The sequence below is a fragment of a genome, assembly GCF_019968985.1.
Source record: "MAG: Porospora cf. gigantea B chromosome Unknown PgB_NODE_14_length_79105_cov_124.187, whole genome shotgun sequence".
NCBI lineage: Eukaryota > Apicomplexa > Conoidasida > Eugregarinorida > Porosporidae > Porospora > Porospora cf. gigantea B.
In genome coordinates this window covers 57,686-79,105 of record NW_027178685.1, presented here as the reverse complement: position 1 = coordinate 79,105, position 21,420 = coordinate 57,686, and the positions used below count along the sequence as shown (strand labels likewise).

General features: G+C 56.5%; 10 protein-coding genes across 21 annotated transcripts; 6 read left to right on the top strand and 4 right to left on the bottom strand.

Moving 5' to 3' along the window:
• Positions 1-420: 420 nt before the first annotated feature.
• Positions 421-2,837, top strand: KVP17_003635 (uncharacterized protein; the record flags this gene model as incomplete). Of its 2 annotated transcripts, XM_068521177.1 has the most annotated exons (4): positions 421-427; positions 456-523; positions 550-1,512; positions 1,539-2,837. In XM_068521177.1, the coding sequence occupies 4 exons, from the start codon at positions 421-423 to the stop codon at positions 2,835-2,837; spliced, it is 2,337 nt and encodes a 778-aa protein (XP_068378506.1).
• Positions 2,838-2,848: 11 nt separating this feature from the next.
• On the bottom strand, positions 2,849-4,600 carry KVP17_003644 (uncharacterized protein; the record flags this gene model as incomplete). Its single annotated transcript, XM_068521190.1, has 1 exon — positions 2,849-4,600. One exon carries the CDS (start codon positions 4,598-4,600, stop codon positions 2,849-2,851), a length of 1,752 nt encoding a protein of 583 aa, XP_068378518.1.
• A 69-nt stretch (positions 4,601-4,669) lies between these two features.
• Positions 4,670-10,343, bottom strand: KVP17_003621 (uncharacterized protein; the record flags this gene model as incomplete). Of its 4 annotated transcripts, XM_068521151.1 has the most annotated exons (4): positions 4,670-8,323; positions 8,352-9,521; positions 9,755-9,952; positions 9,981-10,343. In XM_068521151.1, 4 exons carry the CDS (start codon positions 10,341-10,343, stop codon positions 4,670-4,672), a joined length of 5,385 nt encoding a protein of 1,794 aa, XP_068378482.1. The 4 variants fall into 4 exon arrangements, with proteins under 4 accessions (XP_068378482.1, XP_068378484.1, XP_068378481.1 ...); XM_068521153.1 differs by lacking the exons at positions 8,352-9,521; positions 9,755-9,952; positions 9,981-10,343 and having other exon boundaries at positions 4,670-8,218; XM_068521150.1 differs by lacking the exons at positions 9,755-9,952; positions 9,981-10,343 and having other exon boundaries at positions 8,268-9,542.
• A 22-nt stretch (positions 10,344-10,365) lies between these two features.
• Positions 10,366-13,391, top strand: KVP17_003624 (uncharacterized protein; the record flags this gene model as incomplete). 3 transcript variants are annotated; one of them, XM_068521157.1, is made up of 3 exons in its annotated part: positions 11,893-12,590; positions 12,619-13,052; positions 13,081-13,391. In XM_068521157.1, 3 exons carry the CDS (start codon positions 11,893-11,895, stop codon positions 13,389-13,391), a joined length of 1,443 nt encoding a protein of 480 aa, XP_068378487.1. The 3 variants fall into 3 exon arrangements, with proteins under 3 accessions (XP_068378488.1, XP_068378487.1, XP_068378489.1); XM_068521158.1 differs by lacking the exons at positions 12,619-13,052; positions 13,081-13,391 and having other exon boundaries at positions 10,366-12,594; XM_068521159.1 differs by lacking the exon at positions 11,893-12,590 and having other exon boundaries at positions 12,704-13,108.
• A 21-nt stretch (positions 13,392-13,412) lies between these two features.
• Positions 13,413-14,889, top strand: KVP17_003639 (uncharacterized protein; the record flags this gene model as incomplete). Of its 2 annotated transcripts, XM_068521181.1 has the most annotated exons (3): positions 13,413-14,388; positions 14,415-14,633; positions 14,663-14,889. In XM_068521181.1, the coding sequence occupies 3 exons, from the start codon at positions 13,413-13,415 to the stop codon at positions 14,887-14,889; spliced, it is 1,422 nt and encodes a 473-aa protein (XP_068378510.1). The 2 variants fall into 2 exon arrangements, with proteins under 2 accessions (XP_068378510.1, XP_068378511.1); XM_068521182.1 differs by lacking the exon at positions 14,663-14,889 and having other exon boundaries at positions 13,425-14,426.
• Positions 14,890-14,919: 30 nt separating this feature from the next.
• On the top strand, positions 14,920-16,144 carry KVP17_003632 (uncharacterized protein; the record flags this gene model as incomplete). 2 transcript variants are annotated; one of them, XM_068521171.1, is made up of 2 exons in its annotated part: positions 14,920-15,941; positions 15,970-16,144. In XM_068521171.1, 2 exons carry the CDS (start codon positions 14,920-14,922, stop codon positions 16,142-16,144), a joined length of 1,197 nt encoding a protein of 398 aa, XP_068378501.1. The 2 variants fall into 2 exon arrangements, with proteins under 2 accessions (XP_068378501.1, XP_068378502.1); XM_068521172.1 differs by having other exon boundaries at positions 14,920-16,041.
• Positions 16,145-16,401: 257 nt separating this feature from the next.
• Positions 16,402-17,856, bottom strand: KVP17_003643 (uncharacterized protein; the record flags this gene model as incomplete). 2 transcript variants are annotated; one of them, XM_068521188.1, is made up of 1 exon in its annotated part: positions 16,402-17,856. In XM_068521188.1, the coding sequence occupies one exon, from the start codon at positions 17,854-17,856 to the stop codon at positions 16,402-16,404; it is 1,455 nt and encodes a 484-aa protein (XP_068378516.1). The 2 variants fall into 2 exon arrangements, with proteins under 2 accessions (XP_068378516.1, XP_068378517.1); XM_068521189.1 differs by having other exon boundaries at positions 16,402-17,787.
• Positions 17,855-19,384, top strand: KVP17_005305 (uncharacterized protein; the record flags this gene model as incomplete). The annotated part of the gene is made up of 1 exon (XM_068515110.1): positions 17,855-19,384. One exon carries the CDS (start codon positions 17,855-17,857, stop codon positions 19,382-19,384), a length of 1,530 nt encoding a protein of 509 aa, XP_068378520.1.
• Positions 19,385-19,797: 413 nt separating this feature from the next.
• Positions 19,798-20,560, bottom strand: KVP17_003618 (uncharacterized protein; the record flags this gene model as incomplete). 2 transcript variants are annotated; one of them, XM_068521144.1, is made up of 2 exons in its annotated part: positions 19,798-20,207; positions 20,320-20,560. In XM_068521144.1, the coding sequence occupies 2 exons, from the start codon at positions 20,558-20,560 to the stop codon at positions 19,798-19,800; spliced, it is 651 nt and encodes a 216-aa protein (XP_068378475.1). The 2 variants fall into 2 exon arrangements, with proteins under 2 accessions (XP_068378475.1, XP_068378476.1); XM_068521145.1 differs by lacking the exon at positions 20,320-20,560 and having other exon boundaries at positions 19,798-20,175.
• Positions 20,561-20,812: 252 nt separating this feature from the next.
• KVP17_003641 (uncharacterized protein) lies at positions 20,813-21,404 on the top strand (the record flags this gene model as incomplete). 2 transcript variants are annotated; one of them, XM_068521184.1, is made up of 2 exons in its annotated part: positions 20,813-21,304; positions 21,333-21,404. In XM_068521184.1, the coding sequence occupies 2 exons, from the start codon at positions 20,813-20,815 to the stop codon at positions 21,402-21,404; spliced, it is 564 nt and encodes a 187-aa protein (XP_068378513.1). The 2 variants fall into 2 exon arrangements, with proteins under 2 accessions (XP_068378513.1, XP_068378514.1); XM_068521185.1 differs by having other exon boundaries at positions 20,813-21,379.
• Positions 21,405-21,420: the final 16 nt, after the last annotated feature.

Sequence of the window (21,420 nt, the reverse complement as noted above, 5' to 3'; positions counted from 1 at the left end):
TTCACACAACGCTAAAGCTGATCAGCCAGAAGTTCTCCTTTCGGCAGGACACGATTTCTGTGAGCGTCAGGAGGCTCACGCACCTAGCACAACCCTGGCTACCTTCCCTGGTGTGGCCTGCCGCGTTCTCCGGAGACGTCTCCCAATCTCGTGGCGGCTCTTAAGGCACGCCGGGAGCGGCACGTCCAGTCGGAGACCGGCACACCTCGCGACAGCAGCGAACCTATAGGGCGAGTGCACTTTAGCGATATCCGAGCATTCTCCCTCTGCCGTAATGCCCGGCACGCAGACGAAACGGGAAAGCGGGCTCGATGGCGTGTGACTGCGACGTTGGAGGCGGAGACGTCGCAGTCGTCATCGGTAGAGATTTCCCTGGGCAGCTCTCGTGTCTCCCACGCGGTCAACTGGAGCGACATTCTGATGTTAGGTGAGTGGTGCACGTGCAACGAACACAGACATGTACACCACTACGACGGATGTAGTCATGGACGTGTTCTGCTCCGCTATCAGTAGCCCGAGTCCAGTGGGAGCCTCTATGGTGTCATACAGCGCCCACCCAACACCACTACGCACAGGCGTCAAAAGTCTCCAGTGGGAGGGGCGATGAACGAGACCGAAGACAACGCTCCCACCGACGGCCTCTACGGGCGGGTCATCATCCCTCTGACAACTCTACTGCGGAGCAAGGCCTTCCGTACCGGAGCAACCGCGTACTTCCAGCTCTACTTGCCGGGGTCAGAGAGGCCCCTCCGCAAATGGGTTCGCCCAGTGGTGGGATTTCAAAGCGCGGGGTGCCGGTATACTCCTTATACCTTGGGCTATATCAGCCTGCACATCCAGGTGGAAAAGTACGTGAGTCCGGCCTGGATTAGGTCGCTGTCAACGGTGCCGCTACAGTACTGGCAGCAGCCTTCCAACTTCGACCCGCAGAGCTTCGAAGCTGGCTTTTTGAGGATGGCCAACGCGCTGTGCACCCTTCCTTTATGGTTCCGTTGGTGCTTCCACTGGTCTAGCATTCGTAAAAACCGCGATCAGCGCCAGTCGACTCGCTACGTGTTCTTACTCCTGGCTTTTCACGTTGTTCTACTATACGGGCTCCTATTTGTTTCCGTTCACCAGGTCCCGACGACTCTCGGCTTGCTGACCTTCACGCTCTCCCTTCTCTACGTCGGCCGACCCGAGTCGGCTTCGGTTGTGCGGAAAGTTCCCGAGTCTGGTGATGCGAGTGAGCTGCTCCTGAGCGTTCATCCAGAATACGACGACATCCACGACGATGAGGCCCGCGGAATTATCGTCCGTGGGCGTCGCGCCATCTATCTACAGAACCCTCTACAACTCCATGACGTGGTGTCCGGTAACGACCCTATGGTGGAGGAGAACAGCTTAGAGCGTCTGGGCTACTTCAGCCATAGGCATTGCGGTCAGTCGTCGCCGTTCTCCGAGTTCGAAACGCCTTTCGGCATGCAGGCCGTACGAATTGAGGACCCTGAATCCTACTATAAAATGTTTCCAGTAGGGCGAAACGGTGGCGGACACAGATTTTCTCGGAGGCCAAGAACTCAGCGCTGCTCACCCAGCTCTTGCAGAACCTCTGGTTTCTCTTCCAGATGCTGCAGATCACCTCGCACCATATCGCAGCTCTCGGCGAAAAGCTGCGGTATGCCTTGTCGTGGCAGGACATCCGCGTGTCGGTCGTGGGGTTCCTGATCCTGCTGGGGTGGATCACGCTTGTCTCAGGTGTGCTGCAGATACTCGTGATCGTGCCTGTCTGGTGTTTGCGAGGACTGCTCGCTGTGGTGGGGTACACTGCTGCCTTTGGCACGGACCCGGAAGTGCTGCGGACTTCCGTTCAGCCGTACGTTCGAAACTTGGCTGTTACGATGGTGCTTAATAACTCCGAGTCCATCTTTGTGGCGCTGATGGCTCAGACCATGTGGGAGATAGGAGAGCCGTCCTTTGGCGAGCTAAACGGACCCATTGACTGGCAGCCACCGGATGCCGACTTCTTCCCCGAGCCACAACGATCGTCAACGCTACCGCTGCGATCGGATCAGGAATCATCGTTCGTCTTTGTGCTGCTGATGAGATCGGTGGAGCTCCTACTGGTCATTCTCGCCGAGGTCGGCATGTACACTGCACGGCTGGTCCCTTGGAGCCTGGTGGTAATCGTGTCTCTGGCAACGGTGCCGGTGAAAGGCATGCTGTTTGTGACCTACTCCTGGTGGATTCGAATTCCCGATCGGCGGGAGTTGGAGCACCGTCTGATTGCGGAGTCACAGCAGGTGGACTTGGGAGCAATGGTCCCTGATGACATCGACGGCGTCGTAGAGTACTTTGAAACCCTGCTCAAAAAGAAAGGAGGTCTGTCCCGGACGTCTGATGATGATGCCCGGTCAGCGCGTTCTGAAGTCCTTCGCCACCTTTCACCGTCGCGATTAAATCGGGGTTCAATGTCCGAGAGGGGTTCCAGGTGCGAGAGGTCCGATCAGGCGTCCGTATCCGACATGACGCCCGCTCCCTCCGAATGGGCCGAGGAATCCGTCAGCGAGCAACTCGATGATGGACCAATCGTGGTTCCGAACGGACCGGAAATTTCATTGCGGTGTGGCTGGCCAGACTTATGCCAAGCGGCATGCTGTTGCCCTCCGAAATCTTCGGGTGACTTGGATAGTGGTCACAGCTCGGAAGCGCTTTTTTACTTGAACGACAATCTCGAGGCTATCACGCGTCATGATACGACAGTACAGAAGCGGAAGCGTGACATCCCACGCCGATTTTTTGCAGAGTGCATGACTATTCCTCGTCGAAAGGGGACCAGCTTATCGAGTGATCATTAATCGTATTCACATTACCTCTCCCAGTAATGATACTCCGGAGAGTACATCTGGCTGGCCACGAAGGACTGTAGCTCCTCAAAATTGCTGGTGTCGCAAGGCAACACCTTCGACGTGAGCCCTTCTGCGTACGCTTGCATGATTACAGTAGCCGCTACTCCGGCAGATATATCCCGAATGTAACTTAGGGAGGGGTATACCTGGTTGTTCGCTAGGTCCGCTGGGGTCGTGCACTTCGTCAGCGCGATTGTGGCAGCCGTAACGAGGCTATCGGTGACAGCGCGGGCTTCGCACAGCCAGGTACCGAATCCTAGACCGGGGAAGATGTAGAGATTGTTGCCCTGGTTCGTCGGGTAGTTGCGGCCGTCATAGGTGGCGGTTCCCATCGGGGAGCCGGAGAGGTGAATGCACCTGCCCTCGCTCCACTTGATGGCATCTTGCAGGGTGCACTCTGCTTTATTGGTGGGGTTCGAGAGAGCCATAATAATAGGCCGCTTGTTGCACTCGGCCATCGCCCCCACTATATCCTGATCGAAGAGCTGCGCCTGACCTGATAGGCCCACGATGGTGGTGGGCTTCAACGTGCGGACTAAATCAAGAAGGTCGCCGTCGTGGTCGATGTCGTGTCGCTGAAAAGCCAGTTTAAAGGACTGAAGGTTGGTTCTCGACTTCCCAATGAGTCCTTTGCTGTCAGCCATGTAAATCTTCTCCTTGGCATCAGCCTCCGAAAGACCATGAAGAGCCACGAAGCATTTCATGATCTGGTCAGCAACGCCAACTCCAGCGGACCCTCCTCCGACGAAAAGCAGCTTGTGCTCGTTTGCTGGTACGCCCGAGAGTCTCACCGCGTTGAAGAAGCCTGCGGCAACTACCGCCCCGGTTCCTTGGATGTCGTCGTTGAAACAACGGAGCTTGTTCCGATATTTATCCAGCATTGCAAAGCAGTGGTTGTTGGAGAAGTCCTCAAACTGAAGCAGGCATTCAGGCCACTTCTCCTTTATGGCCGAGGTGATCTCATCGAAGAAATTAAAGAATGTTTCGTCGTTGCACCTCTGCTGGCGAAGGCCTAAGTACAGATCGTCCTTCAGGTAGGTCTCGTTGTTAGTCCCAACATCCACAGTGATGGGCAGAATGTTCGCAGGATGGAAGCCCCCTGCAGCTACGTAAAGACTCAGCTTGCCAATCGGAATACCCATGCCGTTAATTCCCAGATCTCCCAGTCCCAAAATGCGTGACCCGTCAGTGATCACGATCACGTCGACCTTTCCGTCCTGGGATTCAGTCCAATTTCCAAGGATCTCGCGCACGCGTCCCATATGGCGAAGCGAGACGTACATGCCCTCGGCCTGCCTGAACTCGTGGTCAAACTGGATGCAGGCAGCTCCTACAGTTGGTGTGTATATGATAGGCATCATTTCCTCAAGATTCTGGACCACCATGTTGTAGAACAGAACCGTATTGCGGTTTCGAATGTTGCTGAGGTAGATATGCTTGTCAACAGGATCAGCAAAGCGATTGTACTGCCGCATAGCCCGCTTTAGCTGGAGCTCCAGAGACTCAACGTGTTCCGGCAGCAACCCCTCAATCCCAATTTTGCGGCGCTCGATATCTGAGAACGCCGTGCCCTTGTTGTAGATTGGTGAGTACAATATCACTCTCGACGAAATCTTCAGATTGGAGGGGGAATGCTCGTTGTGCTCTACCACTGGGAAGTGATTTGGTCTGTCGATGGACTTCGATCGAAGATGGACTCTGAACTGCGGCATTCTGTTATATTTTGGGCTTCTTAAATTTGCGACTTGTGGGGCCCGTAGCGATAGATTTTGATATAACGTTCACAGAATACTGTTTGGTATTGGACGGGGCGAGACAAGCACTACGAGGTGCCCCCCGCCTGCCTGGATGTCCAGAAGGTGCATTGGGAATTGGGAAACAGCCTGCGGCTTCCAAGCCAACGGCGTGTCTATCGGGGAGTCACGCCCCCAGACGAAGCATACTCCACCGACGACTGCCGCGGCCCACGAGGCAAAGGCAGAGAAGCTGATGCACGTCACAATGCGCCCAGCGAAGGCAGGGCTTCTGACCAGCTGCTTGGAGCGTTTCAGGTCACCACAGCCCAAGAGGCCAGAAGCGTTACTACCCGCGACCCAGAGAGACCCCTCCACGTCCAGTACGCCGATGGCCTTCCTTCCAGCTGCTACAGCTGCGGGCTGGTTGTTGAAGGCGGCGAGCGCTATTTTGCAGGTGGATGTGGAAAAGAGGACAGTTCTCTGGTCCTCGACTTGATCCGCGTAACTACCAAATAGCCATACGTTGCCGCAGATGTCTGTGCACACGGTTCCATCATCCCCGCAAGCCACTTGACTGAACAGCAACACGTCAGGGGGTGGCTCGTCGTAGTAGGACGCAGCCACGCAGCAGAACAGCGTGGATTTGTGGGCGGAAATGTGCACGGGCTCATATTCAGGCGGCAGCTGCAGCTCGCGTACGCGACTATCTTCCTTCCACATTACCAAGGGCACGTCAAGCAGCACCTCCAGAATAAAGACCTGCGTCGGTAAAGTCACCAGGCGGCTGGTGCTCAGACCCAGAGCCCCGGCGTCTGCCCGACCCCACGTGAACATTGCACCGTAGTGACTAACGGCGCAGGCGTGCCCACGGCCGACTGCTAGGTGCTGAATCGGCTCGGACACGGCGAGACGGCGAGGAGTGGCAGTGCTTTTTACCGAACCAAGTCCCAAAGCGCCCTCTGCGCTGGAGCCCCAGGAGAACAGGTTGCCATCGGAAGTCTTCGCCACTACGAAGCCATCGCCTGTAGCCACCTGCTCCACGTTGACTATGGAGTGCACTCCTCTGACGGACCCCAGCAGGTGAACTGCGCCTCGTTCCACTACGACCGACATGGCAGCTCCCGCAGCAATACCCACCACGTCAGTATCCGGAAGAGGGAGAAGCTGCAGCTGGTCCAGTCGGGGGAATGCCTCTGAAGGGAAGGCCGTGCAGCAGTTTTCATTACGCCCCACCACCCAAGCACTTTGCGTCGCGCGCTGTGTTTGGGAGAAACGACCAATCTTCGTCAGAACTGGCATGTGGCCCAGATGGAAGGAGCTGATACGGGACCGCTCAACTTGTAGCTTCAGGTCTACGGTCAGCGGTTGCAACCCAACGTACTTAAGATCTAAGGAGGGGTTTTTGAGCACCAGCTCATCGCAGACGGGAAAGTCCCAGAGCTCCAGTCCTCGGAGATGCTGTCCGATTTGAACGACAACAGAACCAGCAGTCGCCCGTATATTCAGCTGCAGTCGTGCGGCCTGACTGGCTGCCACGTCCACCAGCAAAGCACACAGCTCAGGCATGCGCACGTCTCTAGCTAGCACCGCCGCCATCATGGACTTTGCCACCAGTCCCTGTCGGCCAAAGCACACATCTGGGCGTCCCGACTGCCGCACGTCGAGAGCTATCGACGTGAGGAGCAGGCCCAATGCGCGGGAGTGCGTTATGCGACCGTCGTCGGACTCCTTCAAGTCCGATAGCGCAGCAGTGAGCATCGGGGGGGCGGCGCTGGACCTTCGCCGATGGATAATCGGCTTCGTCAAGCGTCGGCGTCTTACGGGCCGCTTCTCCTCAAGGGCGTCCACATGTACGCGGAAAACCAGCCACAACGATTCGGCAAGGTAGAACTGTGAGAGCAGCCTCATCGGCACCAGGCGGTCATTGGTGTAGTCGCTAAGCAGTGACGCTACAGGGACCAGGTGGTTGAACAGATGAGACAACGCTGTCTTGGCGGTGATGATATCATCGGGACCCGGAGGATTTACAAGCCAGTTAACGATGATGTGCAAACAAGTCTGCAAGGACATGAACGCCCGCACGTACCGAATGTTGCCTAGGGAGTGGCAAGGCAACACAGGCAGCAGCTCGAGGAAGCAGTCCTGCTTCGAGTCTGATGGGTGTGGAGAGTCACCTGTGAGCTCGGGTTCGAAGCCTGGCGGCCGCCAGAACTCCAGCCTTTGGTTCAAAATGTGGATCTTCGAGACGATAGTGTCAGATGTCAAGTTCGCAGCGGAGATCACACGTTTGATTTCGGACGAAACGTGGAGATGCAAGTGTTTGAAACCTTTAGCGCTCAGGGGTACTGGTCGTTGAGGACACCCCATCCACTGGTTGCACTGCCGGCCTTCCTTCAACGGTTCTTCATCGGCGAATTTTCGACGTTCGTATTGAACAGAGATGCGTCGACTAAAGCTTCCCCTTCGCGATTGTTGAGAAGGTGGCTTCTGCAGCAGGTTATACAGTTGGTTCTCCATACTACCCTTGTCATCAATAACAACGCTGGGATCGTGCATCAAAAGCCGATACAAGCACTGTTTCTTCAGCTCCACACCCAGGTAGTGAGCGAGACACTGCGCAAAGCAGTACGGCCGCCTGGGTGGCGCCTCCAGCAATTCATCCACCAGGTCAGGGGAGAAAGGCAAAACGGGCAAGAAGGTGACGCAAGCGATCACATCAAGCCACAGGGCGACGGATAGACTCTCTGCGGCGGCGTCCACGTTGGGGTCCTGGGTCACGTCATTGCTGAACATCTGATACATGACTACCTCCAGCACAGACGTCACAACGTTGTGCCAATCTGCTTCGCGTGAACGAGTCGTTTCTTGCAGGGCGACTTTCTTTATGGCCTTCGTTACAATTTGACACGCCAACATCTCCTTGAGATATCGCTTGGCCGAAGGCGTTCCCACGACTTGGGACGACAGGTCGCTGGTCAATAGCAGGTAGAGCTCCCATTTCGTCCAGGTTTCGTGAAGACCGTGATGAGCGACGATTTCAGAGACGCTTCCCGGACCGAGTTCACTTATGGGTAGCTTCAGCAACGCCTCCACGAGTGCAACCAAAGTAGCAGGCAGCCGCCCGCACGTGACAGTCTTCGTGCTCTCGGAAACCGAGATGTCAAAGCTGCTAACCGCCGGGAATATCACGTACTCGGGACCCCACAAAGACGGCTGCCAAAGAGGTCCGCCCCAGCGTCGTCTTTCTCGAGTTCGTCGAGTTGAAAGCTCCGATGAGGTTGGTGGTCCCTTGATTGTGTATACGACAACGTTGTGTCCCAGAAACTCCACCGTGGTCTCGAGGTGCCGTTCAACCGCCTCGCAGAAGTCATGTTCCAGGATTGGAATGAAGAGCTCCACGTTGTCAACAGGCTCGTCCAGATCCCTCGCCAGTACCCGTGCCAAGTCGAGGTGGAACTCGGTGACCCGAGGGCATTCCCGAAGCTCCCGTGCAGTTACCCCGTCAGGGGTAACGTGCACGACGAAGGGTCTCACGCGCGGCAGAGCCTTCGCAAACGTCAGCAGATCATTCGGAGAGGCAGGCCTTCCCCCCATGCGATACCGATACACCCAGTCAAGATACCCAGAGCGGTGGAGAAGCTTCTCAGGCAGACGAATCCAGGAATCGTCGACAGAGATCGACTCGATCAAGGCCCTGCTCTGAGTGGTCACACCGGCGAACACCCACGTGTTTCAGATTGCTTTGGAACTGTTCTGACGACGTAGCACATACGTCTGCTGGGATCCCTACTGACATGAAGCACACAGCGACGGCGTCCTCCGCCGAGAGGAACGGGGTATCGCCTACTATCACGCGAGGACAGAAAAGCGTGCTAACTCCGTTGGTGTTCGGTACGCTAGGGAATAGTCCACCATTGTCCGACCACCCGCAGAGTATGTCGTACTGCTTGCGAGTAAACTGCACAGGAAGGGTGGGCACGACCTTTCGCAGCGATTTCATGTCTACAAGAGGGCAGGCATGCAAGTGAATGCCGTTACGGTCCATGGCGACATGCAGCGCAGACGGTGGGCGGTCGCGATCAAAGAGCAACCGCTTCCCCGAGAGAATCTCCCGTCGAATGCGGTTCCAGTGTGATGTTGAGTCGACACGGCGAAAGACGACACCACCCAGTTGGAAGCCCAGACGGCCGCAGTTGAGCAGTACCTGCGCGCCCCCGGCGTCCTGATTGCGTCCCAGCTCCCGTAGCGTGCGCGTGTAGGCGGGTTTGGTGGTGGTCAGGTTGGTGCGGGATAGCGAACGAGACAATGAGCGAACCTTAGGGGACTCCAGATCGAAGGATGCGGGGGGCGTCAGCACCGTTGCAAGGGCTTTCCTGCCTAAGGGGGAACTAAGAAGGACGGCCACCACCACTGTGAGCCACTCTAGATCCTCCCCAATGATGGCAAGTCTGGTCGTTTCCTGCACCAGATGCGCAAGGAGTTCTTTGGCGAGAGATGCAGGCAAGGCAGGTCTTTCTAAAGCCGCGTCGATAGCGGCGCGGGCCTCCATACAGCTCTCTCTCGCCGCTAGCCACTCTCGTAGCCAAGGACGTGTGGGTATCGCCCTAAGCGTGTTGACGACGGCGTCGAACTCATCTGCCTTTGCTTCCAGTCCTCCACCAGAGTATATCAACCAGTTGAGCGACTCTTGACATATAGTGCTATGACCGAGAGAGACGGCATCCTGCAACATCTGCGTAAAGTCGACAACGTACATCTCCTCCTGATCGGCGACCCTAGACTCTGCTTGAGCACGCGCCGCTAATGCCAGCAATGGCTCTGGGATGTCAAGGGCGCGTTCAGCTTGCGAAGACCTCCACCGGATCTCAAATACACCACGTGCAACGACGTCAACGGGCTGGGAATATGTACAGCCCATCTTTCTCAGGAATCTTGGATTTTGTTAAGTAACCATCACCGCGGAGCACAGCATGCACAGGATGGAGGATGGGGTGACCGGCTGGGGTCCTCGTACCACGCGCTGTCCTCAGATTCGGAGGTCCAGACTGACGATCGTGAAGATCGCTGGCGTGGCAATAACCACTCGAAGTGAGGTGTCTTATCGTGGTTGCCGGTAGAACGCCAACCTACTGTAGATAATCTGAATGTCTCGAATACAGGAGGCGACTCAGACACCGCATCTTCACTTTCGGTGTCTGCCGACTCTGAACATTCAGAAGGTACCCGTGTTAAATCTCCTAAGGGGTATGGTACTGACAAGGGAACGCTCTGCAGCAGATTAGGGTTGGGCCCCTTTTGTTGACCCAGGTTAATGAGCACATCGTAGAACTGCGTGAGCAATGCCGCGACTTTTCACCTCTTTGGGTTGCCAGAGGTTGAGGATTCCGTGCTCCATGCCCAACGAAGGGGCATCCTCACTCGAGCTGGACGCCTCCTCCTCGTACAAGATCCGCAGGCCCTCTACAATGGCCCTTCTCTTCAACAACTCGTCCTTCGCGTCTTCAATGTCCTTTGCCCAGCACGATTCCACAACGGTGACTACGCAAAAACCGATAAGGGACGAGACGGCCATCAGAGCCACTGCCATTTCAAAGCTGTCGTCAGGGTCAGACCAATTGCCCTCCGAGGTTTCGCTCGCGGTATGCGAAGCCCGTAAAGTGTAAGGAAACGCGGTGGTGTCAGCGTTGACACCGACAAGCAAGAGGCTCAAGACGCGCATATATTCGAGGAAATAATCCTCCATGCCAATGCGGAGACGGCTCTTCGGCCGGCCAGAGGAATCTCCTGGGAGGACGCTGGATGCGCAGGTGACGGAGTCCGTCGCGGCCTGCGTTGCATCACGGTCGGAATTCGAACGGCACATCGTCAAGTTGACTGATATTGTTCTCCAAGGACGCGAGCGTGATGTCGTGGAGGCAGTGTACCGGATGATGAACGACACTTCCCTCAGCACTGCGTCGAGAGCCTTGGCTGTGGAAGCGTTGGTTGACGTGGGGGACGTGCACTATCCAACGCTGGCTGTGCTTGCTGGACACAGACTACTCAAGCTCCTGGTTTCGCAGGTCAAAAGGCCGTCGCTCTTCTTAGGTCGCCAAGCCGACATCAAGGCGTGGCAGGAGACCGCTGCCAAGGCCATCCTTCACTGGAGCCAGCAACACAGTCGTTGTCACACATCCGAGGCGCGGGCTTTTGCGTCTGCAGCGCAATCTATGCGCGCAGGAAACATGACCGTCTCCAACCGCGCAGCCAGAGCCTTGTCTCACCACGCCACTGCGGATCCCGCGCCCACAGGCCGCTCCCTAGTACGGAATCCTGCGGAGGTCATCAAGGAGGTGGAATCTTTTTTACGGAGCACTGATGTCGATTCCAAGGAACAGAGGCAAGCCAAGGGAAGACATCTGGGAAAACGCTTACAGATGGCTGCCAACTTATGTCTGGACAGCGACGACATAGCCCAGTTCGAAACAGTCTCACGGTTAACCGAACAACTGAACCTTGCGATGTCCAGGCCAACGCCGGAACCCCCGTCTGACAGTCCACATGAGACACGCCTAAAGTCACACAGCCCGTCCGTCGTTTCTCTACGCCAGGAGTCACGTGGCGCTCCAAGCAGCCAAACTGACCCCCCTCACGCGCAGAGGTCAGCGGCTGGAACCCCAGCCACGGCAACTCCTGCGGCCCCGGCACGAACAGCCGCAGCCCCAGCACCCCCAGCCCCGGAACCGTTAGTGTGCGATTCAGCGTTGCAGGATCCGTTTGCGATCGTGGATGAGCCAGTATTAGACCCCTTCGTACGGAGAAGTATGGGTTCGGAGATGGTTGAGGGTGTCAGTCCAAGGGCGTCTGGGTCATGTGCTTCTCCTATGAGGTCGTCTGCTACATCTTTGGTGGAGATGTGTGGGCTATTGAGTCCGTTTTCTGAGACGCCTTCGAGGCCACGCTCCCCGCCTGTAAGCCCTTCCGCCAAACAGAGGAGAACGGTGGCATCGCCACCTGCGCGTGCAATCGGAAGCATCGTGCAGCAGGCGCGGAGGCGTTCGGTCGCTTCAGCTGCTCCTCGGAGACCCTCTACACACCCACCGGCATCCGCAACCCCGCCCGCCTCCCATTCGGCATCGAATCCTGCATCCAACCCTGTATCGAACCCAACATCGAACCCCACGTCGAACCCCACGTCGAACCCCACGTCGAGACAGCCAGAGGTGGAGCTGGACGCGCCTGAAGCCTCGTCAAGGTCGTGGCAGCCATGTTTCGACGTACCCGCGGCGATGGCAGAACCACGGAAACGGGTCGCCAAGGACCCCTTCTCCAGCTGGAAGTCGTCATCCATCAGAAACGAAGGCAGGACCCTGCAACAGGAAGCCATGGTGGGCCAACTGAAGCGAGAAATGAGCGAGAAGGAGTCGCTCCTGAGGGAGGCGCTGGGCAGCCTTGACGCGCTAAAGTCCGATATGACGTCGCTGCGGATGCAAATGGCCCAGAGTAAAGGAGGGGTGGAACGCGAGCTGTGGGTGGAAGAGCAGCAACGTTCTCAATGTTTGCAGAAAGAGCTCGACGGTGTGGTCGCCACTGTAGCTGTGCAACAGGAAAGGATTCACGATCTCTCCTCTCGTTACACACAAGCTACCAAGGATCTCGACCAGTTGCGGCATATTCTGGGGAACCGACGTAAGCTGCCGACAGTTTCCACTGAGCGGCGCAGAACGCAACCCCGCGGCGGCTCGCGTGTGTCAACGCCTCGGAGCCCCCCATGTCTAAATGTAGGCGGCTCGTCAGATCCCGTCGCCCTTTACCATGTGAGTCCGCGAAAGGAGCCCCCACCATTACGACGTGCGTCTGCCGCCTCGGGCTCCATGGCACGCGTGGACGTGCGACAGACTGCTGCGACGAGGGTAGCTGCCGAGAGCCGGTGCGGTTCGCCACTTATCACGGAAGCTGCGTCATTGGAAATGGGCGTAATGGAGAAGTGAGTCGTAACGCCTCAATCCACACAGTCTTTTGCTGCTATTGCAGCGCGATTCTGGAATACTGTACCGTAATCATACTCTGGAGATTGGCTTTGCACTGGAGAGACGCGAAATGGCCTTCGTCATGCACCTCTACCTCGGCAATCTGACTCCTTCACCGTTTTCGTCTTTGCAAACAAATCTGGAATCGCAGAATCCAGATAGCGTGCCGTGGGAAGCCGTAGACAACCCCACACACGTCCCTCCCCATGGGCAAGTTCGACAGACCTACATTGTGAAATCTCTGGCTCCGTTCGACTTTCTGCCCATCTTTCGCATCGCTTTCGTCTTCTCAGACGCCACCTCGTTCAAGCTGTCGCTGCATGTGCCATTGGCGGTCTCTCGGTTTCTAGAAGGCTGGGCACTGGACCTGCAGGAGATCGCTGTTTTATGGGAGAGTACCAAGTTCCGGCTCCGCCATAGTGAGCGGCCCTTGCCTGCCAAACACAGCTACCGCGCGCGTTCCATTACGGCGTGACCTACAGTCTTTGTTGGCGATTGCCCAGTGCGCGAGCATCTCCGGTGCGCTCCTGTTGCATGAGGGCGTGGACGACAAGGAGACCTTGGTTTTTGTTGGGTGCTATCCACCATCAGATGTGGATTACGTAGAGGTTTCTGCCGTCATCGCGAAAGTTCGACTGTGCCCGGGCCGCCAACTGCGAGTGGATGTGCGTTCAGACTCTCAGGTACTCGCTACGGCCACATCGAAGCTTCTGTCGCTGTTACTTGGTCTACCTCCTTCATCGTTAACCAGTGTGTAGTAATTCAATTTACCGGCAAAAATGCCTTCCTTCATGGATATTTTCCTTCCTTGGAGACCGAAGATACAGGAGCCGGAACCGGCCAAAGAGACTACTTATCCCTGTGTATCGGTGCCGCAAATGACAGCAACGGTTCTCCAACCTGTGAAGAGCGCCCGGGCTGCCGTCGTGAACCCCGCGTTGGCTGCGCACTCCTACCCTCAACGGTACTACCCCAGTCGCCCGCCCTCCAGGCACGTGACCCAGAGACCGAACCGGCAGGTGCCGCTTGTCGTGCCCCCGTCGCGCATCGAGAGCAAGCAGGTCGTAGGAGGGCCGATGCAGTTCCAAGCCAAGGATATTCCGACCCTGCGTCCGTTGTGGCCTGAGAGAGCGCAGGTGGACAACCTACGCACGGAGTTGAGCCAACTGGAGAGGAAGGTCATCGCGACTGCAGATCGACAGGAGGTGGCTGACGTGTGGAGAGAGGAGATATCGACTAGCCTGAAGCGTCTCCAGTGCTCGCTGGATGATGTGACCCGCACTGTATCTGCCCATACCAGACGTGTGGTGGAATTGGAGAAGATGCTAGATATGTTGCCAGCCTTTCGCGGCGGAACCCCTGAAGAGAAGTACGAGATGGTCGATATCGCAGTGCAGCAGCTCACCAACAAAGTTGAGTGCCTGCTCTCTAACATGTTCGCCGAGAAGGAGACAAACCACAAGCTTTTGGAGATTCTCAAGAAACAATACGAGGAGAGCGTGGGCCAGGAGGCCAAAATTGGAGCGCTGACTGAGCAGCTGGAGCGCTACCAGACGCAAGCACTTCCAAGGTTGGAGGTTGTCGAACGCGCTCCCGTCTCAGACATGCGAGTGTTTGTAGTGGGGTCGACAGACACGGACCGTTGCACCCGCTCGTTTTCACGGGTCGCACACAACATCTTGCTGTTCGGCGTACTGTCCGTGGAGGGCGGCGGCGCCGCCGAGGCCAGCCTAGAACTAGCCCAACACATTCAATGTGAGAGCCGTCAAGTGTGGACACAGGTGGGAAGGTGAGCACTCACGACGGATTGCTCACCTTGCCTTTCTCGGGGATGGACAAGCTGGGAGCCGACGTTCGGGTGAGCGTGGCATGGGGGACACGGAGCGGCAGTACGGTCGTGCTTGCGTCTCTGGGTCAGTGTAGAGGTCGGGTAGTCTCTTTCTCGGATGTTGAAGGCCTGGCGATTATGAGAGACGACGGCCGAGTAGAGTCGTCAGCTCGTAAGAGCCAAACGGGTCACCATATGCAGCCTACCAAGCGGGCGTCGTTCCGCCATCTCCCGACTTTCAAGTTCACAGGTTTACTTCTCCTGGTGGGATGGCTGTCCTTGGGAACGCTGCCTTCTGGGAGGTACACGATGATTCCGCGTTCGAAGTTTTCATGCGGAGATGCAACAACACCGACGCCGTTTTCAACTTTAAGTGTGAGGATGCCGAAGGCAGAGAGATGATGGCTGTTGTTGTCCGCATGCAATGACATGAAAAGGAATTGGCGAATAACGCCGAGATGGACTCCAGAAAGTACTCACGTGATCGCGACGCCCGGGCTAACGGCGATCGCCCAGGTGGCAGCTACCGACGCCGTAGCCCTCCGAGGGGCTCGCGGGAAGACAGGCCTAGGCACTGGAATGACCGAGTCGCAATGGACCGGCGCTACCGCACCCCCGAAAGGCAGTCGAGTCCCGAGAGGTATTGGCGGCGAAGCCCTCCACGAAGGGCTCGTCCGGAAAAGGTGCTCGCTAGGCTTGACGTCACCGCGGAGAATAACATGCTCACTATACAGTCAACGCCTGTGGGTGGGTTTTCACAGAGGCTGGACGGTAACGTAACGTTCGACGACTGCAACAAGGCAACATTCGTGGAACCAGAGTTGCCCCTCCTCTATAAACTCGCCCACCGATACACCCCTTTTGACAAGGCTCCAACCAGGGCGGATTTGGACCACGTCGTCACGGCAATGGCGCATGAGCCTGCCGCTCGAGGCGACGTGGTGGATTATGAAGACGCGGGCAACTGCGTATCCTCTTACGACGTGGTCAGTTTCAGGAACAACATCAACAAGATATGTACTGCCTGGGCATGTCTATCGGACACGTGGCATGTAGGCGTCGTGCGCGTAGGTCTGGATAAGGAGGGCATGGTGACTTCAGTGCCGACTGACGTTTCTCGCTCTGTTATCTTCTTGGACGTTCGGGACATCCGAGAGGAGTCGTCGTTCTTCCAACCTGAGGTGCACTACGCCGCCTTTATGTTCGAGCACGTTTGCACTGGAGGAGACATGGACCGTTTCAAACATCCACTGGCGCAGGCGGCTCGTGACCGCCGAAGCTATCCTAAGTACCAGCAGTGTTACAATGGCGTCTACAGCGTGAACGTGGGCTTTGAGAGCAGCGCAGGTGCGGAGGTGGAGCCTCTGAAGCTCCTCATTGGCGCCGAGATCGACTGTTTCGATTCCGAGACAGGAGAGCCCTTGGAGTTGAAGACAGCTTCATTTAAGCCCTCTTCTGCAGAGCCTGAGGATATTCAAGGGTGGGATGCAGGGGCCGGAATCACGCAGGCGGCGCTATTGTCGGTACTACGTTCAGTCGAAGCTGGCGGGCATCCAGAAGATCTTTGTCGGTCACCGTGACCCATCCTTCGAGTTACGCAAAACGGAATGGTTAGCATTGGAGTCCCTACCCGAAAAGTTCTCGGAGTCGTGGGTATGTGACGAGTATCTCTACGTTCCTTGATCCCTTCCAGACTCCCCAGTCGTGTTTTGGCTTCTTGCGGACTGTGGTGGACTTCCTGCGGCGGGAAGCGCCCCTGGATGAGCCGGTCGTGCTCCAGAAAAAGAAGGCCGGGAAGCAAATCACTCCGAATAACACCTACAGAGGGCAGCTCCTACTGACCCCCGATGCATCCCAACAAGGCCGCGCGTTTCACCGCAGGGTGCAGAAGATTCTGACAAGTTCCAACTTACGTGCCTAGTTTCCAACGATTCACCGCATCAGCTGGCTTGTTCACTGATCAGCTCCCTAGCCCGCGCACACAGCACATCTCGCAAGGATTCCCTTTCGGCGCGAATGCGCACCGTACCTTCGACGATCTCCGAGCCCAAACACTTGTCCGTCTTGTCCTGGGCGAAGGCCTTGACTAGGGGTTCGAGCTCGTGGTCAGTCATTCCCAGTGATTCAGCGAGCGCTGCGGCGTCAAGCTCCTCGTGCATACGGTAGAAAGTCTCAAAAACTAAGTACTGTGCTTGAGCTCGAAGATGGACCATAAGCGGAGCAATGAAAAAGTCCTGATCCAAGGTTGCCTTTAGGAAGCTGAGAGAGCTCTCAAGACTGTGCTCTGAGAACAGTGCCAGAAGGAACTGTGAGTAAGGGTCAGTGTGCTTGAAGGACACGCGGGAGGCCAGCGCAGCCACCGCTGCACGCTGGTGGGGTTTCTTCCGGAGGAAGAGCACCAGTACGGCGTAGTACTGGATCAGATGCGGAGCGTAGTACTCCACCGTTTTCAGGTTGCGCTCGTGCACCAGAACGTCCAGCAGGTCTATCCACTCGTTCAGTTCGGGAATCTGCACTTTGAAGCTGGCGGAAGCCACATATCGAGGGAGGAAGTAGCGGAAACAGGCCCACATCGCCCAATGAAGCAGCCACGTCTTAGCCTCGGCAGCCTCCTGGTTCCGTATAGACGGGGTCGACTGCAGCTGCACATCTATAGAGGCCTCTAGCTTGACAAGAACTCTCGCGATGGAATGCGGAGACGCCGAATCGGCCTCGTGGCAGGCTTGTGAGTGCGAGGCAGCTTCCAACAGGGGGGCGGGGTCTCCGAGCAGGGGCAACGAGGCAACCAGGTAACCCCAGTAGAGCTGCTGCTTCGTAGAAACGCCGACCTCGTCAGTGATATTTTCAAGCACCACGAAGATGCAGAAGTCTAGCCATTTGCGCATCACGGCGTACTCGCCACGCTGATAGAAGAGTCGGACCCACGTAATGAACACGTCGAGAATCTCCACGCCGAAATGTGGCACCTTTTCGGAATTGGTCCTCGCCCAGTCGCCCACCCAAGATGCGAGGGGCTTGGGTCCGCAACTGGCAGTCTGCATGGACATGCAGGCCTTCAGGAAGGGGCCAAGTTGGGCCTCAAGCGGCTCGATGGACTCTGAAGCAGCTTGGAACCTATGTTGCGCTTCTGTATCGAACGTCACGCCGTACTCCGCATAAATGGAAGAGGGAAACGCTGTGAGGGAGAGAATTTCCTTCAACGTCTCGTGTGCCTCCTCTGCGGTGACAACGCCAGAATTGCGAAGCGCCAACGTCAGAGGAAGCACGAGTTGGTGGTCAAGACGGGCTACCAACTGATCTGCGATCCGCAAGGCACACTTCGACATAATGACGATTTTGAGGCGCCTCTTGGCACTGCGCGGGCTTCTGTGGTACCTAACCACGCTGGCGTCCATGGTCGTATGTCCTTGGACCAAACCAGAAGAGTCCTTTGGCGCGGACGTGCTTTTGGGCCTGGTTACCAAGGACTTCTCCGCTGTTCAGTACTTCGGACCGGTCCCGAAGTCACCTCTGCCTGTAGTCGGCGTCGCAGGCCTAGTTTTCCTCTTCACGTCGCACTCGGTGACGGCGCTGTTCGTTGGTCGATGCTTTATTCTGGATCGGTTCGGCTCAGCGATCGCGGCTGTGAGTCAAGCGCTGCGCGCGTACTCCTTTTCTTCATCTGCCGCTTTCGAACTCGCAATGATGAGCTGTTTCCATATGACCTACTACTCCTCTCGTCCACTTCACAACATCTTCGGCGCTATTTTCAGCATGCACGGCTGGGCTCACTTCGTCTCATACGTCAGGCGGCCCTCTCACGACTGTGCAGTCAAGGCCATTACGTACTGTACCCTTGTTGCCGCCTTGATTCGCGTGGACCAGACGCCCTCCGCGTTGGCAATCTGCGCTGCAATCTTTTCCATCAGCGGACTTCAGCCATTTCAGGTGGCAGCGGGCCGCTGTCTCGTGGTGGGGGTTGTGGCAGTGGCCTTGGACACTGCGTATTGGTGGGGCTCGCCGCATCACGTTATGCCAGTGGTGATGCCGGAGCTACAGTCGGTGCTCTTCAACCTGCAGGGGTCTGCAGAGTGGGGCACCGCCCCCTGGTGGTGGTACGGTGCTAGGATGCTAGACATGCTGGACCCGATTTCACTGGCAAGTCTCGTCCTCAGTCTGCCCCAAATCGCCCGAGACTTTCTCAGCGTGAGCAACCGCCTTAGGCTAGGGCTCCCGCTACCAATCTCGGTGGTACTCCTTTTCGTACCTCTCACGTCTATAGTTTTGATGTCGCTGCTTCCACACAAAGAGGTTCGGTTCGTATTTCCCCAGTTGATACAGCTAATCTCCATTGCTGCCATAATAAGACCGGTCATAGCATGGCCCCTGGTCCTGCTGGGCGTGGCGAAAACCGCCCTCAAAGTCGCTTGCTCCGTCTTTGCCTACCCTGGAGGGTGGGCTGTAGCCGCACTTCTCGGTGCCGAAGGAAGGTCATACTTGCAAATCCACAAGTGGACGATCCGGGTCCTCACAGCGTTGAATATGATTCAATGGAAGGACTGGGCGTATCTCGAGCTCCAACCAGCAGCTCCGCCTAAATTGGTGGTGATATCCAGAGACGCAGGAGCTACAGGCGGAATACGCTTCCTCCTTGAGGGTATACCATACGTGATGGAGAGTCCTTTATGCAACCCGATGACACTTATGGAAGGATTAGCTCCCGATTTCTTGTTTGAATCTCCTGACCTGTGGGCACCATGCGGCGACGCGGACTGGGTCATCGGACAATGGGCACCCCCTGATTTCGTTCAAGCGGCCGACATTCCCGTTTTCGATGGACTCGACTTCAGACGCCTGACCATAAAACTGAAGTCTGCAGTGAAACTGTACGTGAAGCACTCCAGCGGGAAAAACACGGAATCGCCCAGACGCATGGAGATTTGATCCGTCTGCCGCTGCCCAACAGTTGCTAACGTGAGCGGCCCTTGAATACGAGCTTCACGGCAATTCCATTGTGACTACAGGTTAAAAAATTCGTTCCTGGTAACAGCAAATGCTGAAGAGACACAGAGTGTGGCACAGTCAGAATCTGGGCTGCAGGTCCTCAGGGATGTTTCCCGCCGTCCACTTCTGAGGGTTGTACTCCCATCCTTCTTGCTGCTTTTTGAGTAGCTCCTTTTGCTCCTCGGAGGCAGGACTCTGGGGCCCAAGTAAGTCGAACTGAAACTGAACAGCGGCCTGGCTAGCCTGACCGCCAACGAAATTGGATTGCGGTGGTAATGCTTGGTTGGGTCCCGGCTGGCCGAAGCCTCCTGGTTGGCCAAAGCCTGCTGGTTGTCCAAAGCCTCCTGGTTGTCCTAAGCCTCCTGCTTGGTTAAAGTTGGATTGCGGTGGCGATGCTTGGTTGGTTCCCGGCTGGCCGAAGCCTCCTGCTTGGCCTGTTGCTGGTTGTCCAAAGCCTGCTGGTTGTCCAAAGCCTGCTGGTTGTCCAAAGCCTGCTGGTTGGCCTGTTGCTGGCTGTCCAAATCCTCCTGGCTGGCCTGTTGCTGGCTGTCCGAATCCTCCTGGCTGGCCTGTTGCTGGTTGTCCAAATCCTCCTGGCTGGCCTGTTGCTGGTTGTCCAAATCCTTGTGGCTGTCCGAAGCCTGCTGGTTGTCCGAAGCCTGCGGGTTGTCCGAAGCCTGCTGGTTGTCCAAAGCCTCCTGGTTGTCCAAATCCAAATCTCGAGTCTCCATTTTGGTTGATGCCTTGCATGGAGACTTTCTGTCTGAGCACCGTTGCCTTCTGCTCGTCAAGGTCCCTCTTCAGCTCATCCATAATGCGTCGCAAAGAAGTTAAACTGGGCAACTGATGTTTGCGGTTTGGCGGTAGCTGCTCACAGAATCCAAGAACATTCATCTCATTTGTCAGCCGTTGCTCGAACCGATCGATCGCGATAACCTCCAGTTCGAATGGCGACTTCGCCGCATAATCCATGAGGCGGGCCTCCTCGAGAGACATCTCCACGCCGTTTATCAACGGTTCTCCGTGTTGGAATACAGGTGACAATTTCCACGCCACAGACGGCCACGTTGAGAGAAACCTGAGCATGTCGTCACTGACATTGGCGCCTTGACTCATAGCGCCACTATGTCTATTCGGAGGTGGTTGAGAGCTCTGGGGCCTCCTATTGGTTTCGTGCACAAAGTTGCACCTGTCTCCTTTCTTGCAGCCCCCCTGGTAGTGATAGAACTTGCAGAGCTGGTCTCTCGGAGGCATTAATGCGCATTTGCCGGCTAAATGCGCAAAGAACTCACTGTTGTGGCTGGCGTAACTGTTGTGGCTGGCCTTTAACCGCAGATAGCACCTTTTGTAGCGGAACTTCCCTACGACATGTTCGATTTGCCGGAGAACAATCGCTCAGTGGAGCTGACTGCCGACTTGGCGGCACAAATCGAAAGCACACTCACGCTGGAAGACTTCGTGACGTTCTACGGGCTCAGAATGAAGTGCCAGTCTGTGCAACCCGTCCACAGGCTTACCAATCCGCGCGCAGCGCAGGTCGTGTGCGCCGGCATGCAAGAGTGCGCTCTTGTCGACAATGACCTGCAGCTGTGTTCAAACTTCGAGCTGGACGCTCTCCACACTGATGAGGGATCACTTCTGCAGGTGAAGGCCAGCGCCGTAGCCGAGTTTCCTGGCTTCACCGTGCGGTCAAAGGGTAGTTGCGCTCAAACGAAACTCTTGCAGTCCCCCGACATCAACGAGGCGTTGGAGAGGTGCGATGGGGACGAGGAGTGCGCAGGTCTTCATGTCTCCATCGAGAAACCCAGACGTCAGGTAGTCAGCATATGTTACGAGGTGACTCAGACGGAAATGGAACGGGTAAAAAGCTTAAATGTTTGTCATTCAGAATTCTCTACTCCTAGCGCGTTTTCTGGTAGTCAAAGACCGTGGTAAAAGGACCAAGGAAACAGACTTGTAAACCCACACAAAAAACC